The sequence below is a fragment of the Podarcis vaucheri genome (genome assembly GCF_965113315.1).
Source record: "Podarcis vaucheri genome assembly, chromosome: 5".
NCBI lineage: Eukaryota > Metazoa > Chordata > Lepidosauria > Squamata > Lacertidae > Podarcis > Podarcis vaucheri.
The window spans coordinates 94,708,447-94,716,918 of record NC_138763.1 but is presented as its reverse complement, the minus strand read 5'-3'; the positions used below and the strand labels follow the sequence as shown (position 1 = coordinate 94,716,918).

Below are 8,472 nucleotides of genomic sequence, written 5' to 3'. Positions count from 1 at the left end.
AGTTCAATCAGAAAATACTGCGGGAAAGCAAAAAAGTGATGCGATCCTAAGCACGTTTCCCACGGAGCTCTATGGGGCTTACTTTCAAATCCCCAGCAGACAACTCCCAAAAGTTCCATATCAATGTTAAATAAGATAAGAGAATGGAACCTTGTGGGATACCTCAACACAACAGCTATGGAGTCAAGCAACCATCTCTTCATAACTATTTTTCTGCTGGTGGGAGCAAAACCACCGTGATACTGATACCAATGTTGGTATGGAAACTGCCTTGGGTGCCCTGTGTAAAGACCTTTGTTGGGAGACAGAGGCCAGAGGACCCATCCGGTCACAATCATCATAATAATTTATTATTTATACCCCAGCCACTCTGGGCGACTCTCAACAGAATATAAAAAATGCGATAAAACATCAAACATTAAAAACTTCCCTAAACAGGTCTGCCTTCAGATGTTTTCTAAAAGTCAGAGAGTTGTTTATTTCCTTGACGTCTGGCGGGAGGGCGCCACCACCGAGAAGGCCCTCTGTGTGGTTCACTGTAAGCTCCCTTCTCACAGTCAATCCCCTCTTGCTAGATTTTACCAGCCATGATGGGCAGGGATTGCGATGGCATGTTGTTTTTTTTAAAAAAAGTACTTTATTAAATTTATATATTATGGAATGAGACGCTCCTATTTTCCTCAGAGAAATGTTGGAGGGTATGCAATACACACCCATAATTTCTGCGCATGCACCCACTGGAGAAGGTGCAAGTGTAAGAGATTGGACAGAGAAGAATTTATGGGGACATAACTACTACATCCTTCGATGTAGTTCGAAAGCACGTCAAAGTGCAAGTAGATAAATAGGTACCGCTCCAGCGGGAAGGTAAACGGCGTTTCCCTGCACTGCTCTGGTTCGCCAGAAGCGGCTTAGTCATGCTGGCCACATGACCCGGAAGCTGTACGCTGGCTCCCTCGGCCAGTAAAGCGAGTTGGCCACGACTTGACCTAATGGTCAGGGGTCCCTTTACCTTTACTTTAACTACTGCATCCACTAAGTGGTAGCTTTTCCTTGATGGTGTCCTCCAAACACGTATGTAACTGTAATAAAAAAAGGATCTTACGACTCTTAGCGTGTGTGATCAGCCTTTTCTGCTCCCCAGACACCCACCCACCCCTCTGCTAGATGGGGCGCACGACTGCTCCACGAGGGAGTCCTGAGCATTGCATGAAGGCTGTGGTCCCCACAGTGGCCGTGTTGGAAAGACGGCATGATCTGCCGGAAGAGAACGAAATAAAATGCCCTGTGAGCAGATCACAGCATCCACGATGGGGGAGGAAGCCAAAGGCCATGCCTATGTATCACTATAAAAAATAACATTAATTGGGATGCTTCGCCATTTCCTGAACAACCCATAATTAGGTTAGATAAGAAACTAGCAGTGTCTGAGAGCTATAAATGTCTAAATTAAGTTATTTTGAAAGTGCCCGGCACTTTGACATTTTGAGAGTTCACAGTAATTGAGGTATTGAGATAAAATTGCTCCTGTTATTTAAAAGGTCATTATCTTCTTCAGTTAGATAGATGGAGACTATTTTCCACTCTAGTGAGCCGTTCTATTTGGGACAATTAGCCAGGCTTGAGTAGATCTGCACAGGCCTTACTCCCACTTATCACAGCTCCGGCCGTGACACAGTGAAAAGGTTTGTAAATACAGGCTCAAAATAGCCCATCTGTATTCAGATCACAAGCAGGCACCAAAAACAACCCTCACGCGACACAAACGCCGTAGTTAGATGCTTAACGACCCAAACGCAGCCCTTGGAACAAGAGAAAGCCATTTTGCAACCGGTCCCTTCACTCCAACCCCCGCGTGCTAATTATGTTATTATTAAGGGAAGTTTTTCTTTTCCCTTTCATAATCCACACTGGTTTCTTTAACGATAAAAATATTTAATTTGCCCTTTTCCTTTTTTAAAGAAATCAACAACAAACAGCTGCCATACAAGCAGTAGGGGGTCTTCCGTGCATTCCTAAACTTACAGGAAAGCACAGGCAAGGACTTCATAAGGTTTTCAATGAGCAGTACGGAAGGTTGCAGAATTCAGCCCACTGATTTTATAGCCTCCAACATTTCTCTGATGAAAATAGGGACGTCCTATTCAATAATAATAATTTCACTTTTCATACCCTGCCTGTCTGTCTGGGTTGCCCCAGTGACACTGGGCAGCTTTCAACAAACTGTATTTTTTGCTCTATAAGACGCACCAGACCACAAGACACACCTAGTTTTTGGAGGAGGGAAACAAGAAAAAAAATATTCTGAATCTCAGGAGCCAGAACAGCAAGAGGGATCGCTGCGCAGTGAAAGCAGCAATCCCTCTTGCTGTTCTGGCTTCTGGGATAGCTGTGCAGCCTGCATTCGCTCCATAAGACGCACACACATTTCCCCTTACTTTTTAGGAGGGAAAAAGTGAGTCTTTTAGAGCAAAAAATACGGTTTATAAAAACATAATAAAACATTAAACTTCCCTATACAGGGCTGTCTTCAAATATCTTTGTATAGTTACTTATCTCCTTGACTCAGGGGTCACTTAACTTCATACCCTCCATCGTTTCTCTGAAGCAAATAGGAAAAGCAGGGCATTCCAGGATCAAATCAGAAACCGGGACGGCGCCTGTAAATCTGAGACTTAAATCTGGAAAACAGGAACACTTAGAGGGCCTGTTAGATTTGTAGAATGAAAGAAAGCCCCTCTCCCCACAGCAGACATCTAAAAAGTAAGGTAAGCACAACAAAATTAAAGCACCCCAGGAAACCCCTGCTGAACTTTTCCCTTCCATTTGATAATTTTCAAATGGAAATCCATTTTTGTGAACTGATGGAACACGGTCAGGGGAATGAGATATTTATTTATTGTTAGATTAAGGTCTCAGGCCAGGTTGCAACAGTGGAATATACAATTATAAAACAAACAGACCCGTTAACAAACAGAAACGATTCCCAAAAACGATTCCCAACCGCTTATGTATAAAACAGTTAAAAAAACCAACAACTTCACATATAAAAACAATACATTGGAAAACAGTTCTGTATTTTACAAACAATTAAAAATACTTCCAAGACACCTGAAACTGTGAAAAAGATGGGAGAAAATACATGGAAGCAGCTTTGGGCACTGTCAAAATATCCACCTCAATGAAGCATCACTTGATTCCAGGAACCAAGCACAAAATACATCCGGTGTCAAAAGGTGGTGGTCAGAAGGCCCCGACCGAATACTACAGGACATCTGGGTTTTGGCCTATGCACGTTGTCTCTCCATGGTTTGTTGCAAACTCCATAGGCACTGCCTTGTCTGTCTAATGCACTGTAATGCCAGTTCCTCCAGCTCAGTGCTGCGTCTGTTTACAAGCCAGAGTTTGGTGTTTTGATCCATCTCAAGTTGCCTAGCTGCATGGGTTTCCTTAGTCTCTATGATTTTAAGCTAGGTAAATGTAAAGGGACCCCTGACCATTAGGTCCAGTCATGACTGACTTTGGGGTTGCGGAGCTCATCTCGCTTTATTGGCCGGCGTACAGCTTCCAGGTCATGTGGCCAGCAGGACTAAGCTGCTTCTGGCGAACCAGAGCAGCGCTCGGAAACACCGTTTACCTTCCCGCCGGAGTGGTACCTATTTATCTACTTGCACTTTGACGTGCTTTCGAACTGCTAGGTTGGCAGGAGCAGGGACCGAGCAATGGGAGCTCACCCCATCGCAGGGATTCGAACCGCTGACCTTCTTATCAGCAAGTCCTAGGCTCTGTGGTTTAACTCACAGCGCCACCCTCGCCCCTTGATTTTAAGATACAGAAGAAGAAAACAATGAAAGGAGCTGGTGAGGCCTGATACGCTCCCAGGAGGCTGTTGGCCATGGATCTGCTGAAGGTAGGAGGCTTCCCCATAGGTATTCTGTGGAGAGCATGTGATGTTCCACTGGGCTTTTGTTTCATGAATAAGCATCTCATGCAGGCTTCCTCAACCTTGGCCCTCCAGATGTTTTAAGACTACAATTCCCATCACCCCTATCCACTGGTCCTGCTAGCTAGGGATCATGGGAGTTGTAGGCCAAAAACATCTGGAGGGCCGAGGTTGAGGAAGCCTGATCTAATATGTTACTGGGCCTGAAGTACAAAAGTAAACCCTTTGGACAGCTACAGTAGACAGACACCTTTATTTTCTTTAGTAAAGGTAAAGGGACCTCTGACCATTAGGTCCAGTTGTGACCGACTCTGGGGTTGCGGCGCTCATCTCACTTTATTGGCCAAGGGAGCCGGCGTACAGCTTCCTGGGTCATGTGGCCAGCATGACTAAGCTGCTTCTGGCGAAACAGAGCAGCGCACGGAAATGTCGTTTACCTTCCCGCCGGAGCAGTACCTATTTATCTACTTGCACTTTGACGTGCTTTCAATCTGCTAGGTTGGCAGGATCAGGGACTGAGCAACGGGAGCTCACCCCGTCGCGGGGATTCGAACCGCCGATCTTCTGATTGGCAAATCCTAGGCTCTGTGGTTTAACCCACAGCATTATACGCCCCCAAATTGTACCAGAAAAAGATGCTATTCCTGGAATATGCAGGATCAGTCACATAGCAAATCAAAGTTTGATACTATTTATCATAGAGCATACCTTTTTTGGGGTAAATGTTCTGCTCTGGACACATTTGGAGAAAGGGTCATGGGATGGCTGCCAGGGGTTCATGGCAGCACTTCTGGAAATGGCCGCCACATCCAAAAGAGCAGAGAAGGAGAGAGGAGGACCACAAAATGGTGTGGGCATGGCTCCTCCAACGATGGAGGAAAGGAACCTCTATTAGTTACACACACGCTCAGCTCTTTGGACGGCTCCTCTGTTCACAAGGGAAGGGAGAGGGTACAATCCGCACATGCGAGTGAGTTTAAGGGGGCATGTTCAATTTAGGAGAGGCCAAGGCAGTGCAAACAGGAACCCAGCAGGAAGAGCTGTCTTGTGCATTGTGGATTTTTTAAGAGGGCATTTACCAATGCCTTTTGTGGGTGCCATGGGAGGAAACCGGTGGGCACACTGGCAATGCCAGTCAGAGGCACTTCAAAAAAATTTATCATGCCCTAGGCCAGGCACATCCAACAGGTAGATTGTGATCTACCGGTAGATCACTGGACGTTTGTGGTAGATCACTGGCTCCCCCCAAAATGTTCAACAACTTTGACCTGAAACCCCACCCCCCAAAATGGGGCTTTCCTCCTCCCTAAAACAAGCTCAACAACTTTGACCTGAACCCCCCAAAAGGGGGTAGATCACTGCCAGTTTTTAACTCTGTGAGTAGATCACAGTCTCTTGGGAGTTGGCCACCTCTGCCCTAGACAAACAGACCTTTGGTAACTGAACGAGGATGCAGTGGGGAGAGAAAATAGAGCTGCGTTAGTCCGCAGGTAACACCCTCTCCCCTTCCCCATGGTTGCGGTAAGTTATAGAGGGTTCACAGGCCAGGGTCAAAGGCTTTAGTCCACAGCTGCCAAGTTTCCTGGAAAGAATAAATGCTGGTAATAAGGACATTTCCTTAACCTCTAGCATTGGTTGGCAGGAGAAAGTCTTTGGCTTCATATCACATTATTTAATAGCAGGCTTAGACTATGGCAGAGATTATACCCAAGACCTACACCTGTCTCTGCCTGGTATTGTGGTTCATCATTCTCTGCACATCTCACGTCCAGGTGAGGCCATCGAGGACCAGACGATGGATTTTCCTACTCATCTACTGACCAGCAGAAGAGCTTTCCTGTGTCATCGCCGGCCAGGAGCTTGGAAGAATTCCTTGCGTGGGGAGAAGGCAGAAAGGACATATTTAGGAACAAAACAATCGGCAACATCTGGATCTTTCAGAGTCTTATGCTGGCGGCGCTCACTGGAACAGAATCGTTTCAAAACAAAGCCCTGGAGAATATTACCGCGAATGTCACATATCTTAAGACAGAAAACATTTTTTCAAGTCAGGTCCGTTTTTGATAGAAAGGAAGAAGCACAATGTGGAGGAAGTGCTAATAGTAACAATCCATAGTCTCTAATTACCACTCCCTTCCACACGGAGATATTTTATTATTATTTTTAAATAGCCTGGGGAGGGACAGCCGCACACCACCTTCTCCTGCAAATACGTATTACAGTGGAACCTCAGGTTAAGTACTTAATTCGTTCCGGAGGTCCGTACTTAACCTGAAACTGTTCTTAACCTGAAGCACCACTTTAGCTAATGGGGCCTCCTGCTGCTGTCACGCTGCCAGAGCACGATTTCTGTTCTCATCCTGAAGAAAAGTTCTTAACGTGAAGCACTATTTCTGGGTTAGCGGAGTCTGTAACCTGAAGCGTTTGTAACCTGAGGTACCACTGTATGTGCCTGGGTTTGGAAATGCGGACTTGGTTTTGGTCTGTAATCTGAAATGTATCGTACACAAGTTCACAGTGTTCTTGGTACTCATCACAGGGTTAATAAGGGGGACAATTCCTCTCATAGGCTGGGGGCCAAACTAGATTATACATTAGCTACATCTCTCTGCCTCAAAGTGCAGGGTTCGTTTTTCAAAATTCTAGTTTGCCCCCAGATCACCGCCCTGGTGAGGGGTTAGGAAGCTATCAGGCCCTATTTTGTCCCTATTTTCCAGGGACAGTTCCGGATTTACAGACTCTGTCCTGGTTTCTGATTTGATCCCGGAATATCTGTTTTCCTTAAAAAAGTAAAGGGACCCCTGACCATTAGGTCCAGTCGTGGCCGACTCTGGGGTTGCGGCGCTCATCTCGCTTTATTGGCCGAGGGAGCCGGCGTACAGCTTCCGGGTCATGTGGCCAGCATGACTAAGCCGCTTCTGGCGAACCAGAGCAGCGCACGGAAACACCGTTTACCTTCCTGCCGGAGCGGTACCTATTTATCTACTTGCACTTTGACGTGCTTTTGAACTGCTAGGTTGGCAGGAGCAGGGACCGAGCAACGGGAGCTAACCTCGTTGCAGGGATTCGAACTGCTGACCTTTTGATCAGCAAGCCCTAGGCTCTGTGCTTTAACCCACAGCGCCACCTGCATTTCCTATTTTGTCCCTATTTTCATTAGAGAAATGTGGGAGGTTATGGAATTAAATGACCCCCAAAACAAGGAGATAAGTAACTATACAACCTTTAGAAAACATCTGAAGGCAGCCTTGTACAGGGAAGATTTTTTATGTTTGATGTTTCATTATGTTTTTATATATGTTAGAAGCTGCCCAGAGTGGCTGGGGCAAAAAAAAAAAGCACTGGGTGTGTGGAATTCAAATTTGCTATTATTTTTGAGATTGGACATTTAGCTTGGTTAGACTGATGAAGAAGCACACTGACTGCTTTTGGAAAACCAAAGAATTTTAATTTTACCTTCTGAAAATGCCAGGTAATGCTAAATAAATAAATAAATAAAGTAATTAAATAATAATATTAAATAAATAATAAACAGCAAGTATTTGACAATAATCTTTCATGATGTCCTTGCAATTTCTGCCCACGTTTTACTTACCAAGCAAAACTGAATTACATTAATTTAACCAAAATATATTTTGAATTCCCAAGTCTTGTTACAGCTTTTTAGCACCCCTCGTTTTTGGAATTTGAAAACTGAAAAACCCAACTCTGCCATACTTGGGTCTCTGCTGTGCTTTCATGGTCTGGGTATTCATAAAGATATCATTTTGCACGGTGGGAGGGGGGCGCGGATTAAAGAAAACTTTGCTCCTAAAAATTTTACTGCCCACAACTATGTTGACAGCTGTTGCTTTTGTGGTCTCTGGAGGGAGATTCTTCACACAGCGCTCCTCAGGGCCTGTCAGCCTCCGCCCCCATTTTGCTGCTTAAGGCAAATCATTATTTTATATGTCATACGCCCACCCCCCCATCAGAAAAGTCTGATTCATAATGAAACCACAAGACCAAATTCATTCTTAGTCTGCTCTCTCGTGGCCAGATGAGATAACTGCGATTGAAATGATTACCTGGAAACCGCCAGGGCTGTGACAGCTGGAACGGTTTTGCTAGTTCTCTCCGACGGAGTCGTGCTGAGATTCATCTCCAGGCAGAGGGCGAACGGTTTCTCCACCTTGTTGCCTGTAGTGTGGTTTTAAAATATATACATATATATATATTCAGAAAATGCTTGGGGATTTTCATTTGGGGGTGGGTGGGTTGCGGGAAGTGGCAAATGTTATTGTCTATAGTCAGCAACTTGTTAGCTGGAGAACAGATATATTTAATCCTGGCTTGTGCTGTTGCCAGAAGGGCCTGTCCCAATTGAATTTGCAGGCTATGATAGTTACATGTGCTGACGTGTGGCTATATCAATTGTGAGCTAAATTGGATTTGTGTATTATTGCTTTCTAAATTGCATGCCTAGTTCAGCAAAATTGTTCATCAGTGTTTACTGGCTCGGTGGTTAATAAGATGCCCCAGAATACCTT

General features: G+C 45.1%; 1 protein-coding gene across 2 annotated transcripts in view; it reads right to left on the bottom strand.

Annotated features, from left to right (window-relative positions):
• Positions 1-5,594: 5,594 nt before the first annotated feature.
• Positions 5,595-8,472, bottom strand: part of WDFY4 (WDFY family member 4) — a 202,852-nt gene continuing 199,974 nt past the window's right edge. For both annotated transcript variants that reach the window (XM_082222996.1, XM_082222997.1), the window contains 2 exons: positions 8,011-8,122; positions 5,595-5,815 (listed from right to left, as the gene is read on the bottom strand). In XM_082222996.1, the coding sequence (XP_082079122.1) occupies positions 5,749-5,815; positions 8,011-8,122 (179 nt within the window). In that variant the 3' untranslated portion in view covers positions 5,595-5,748. The remainder of the gene's footprint in view (positions 5,816-8,010; positions 8,123-8,472) is intronic.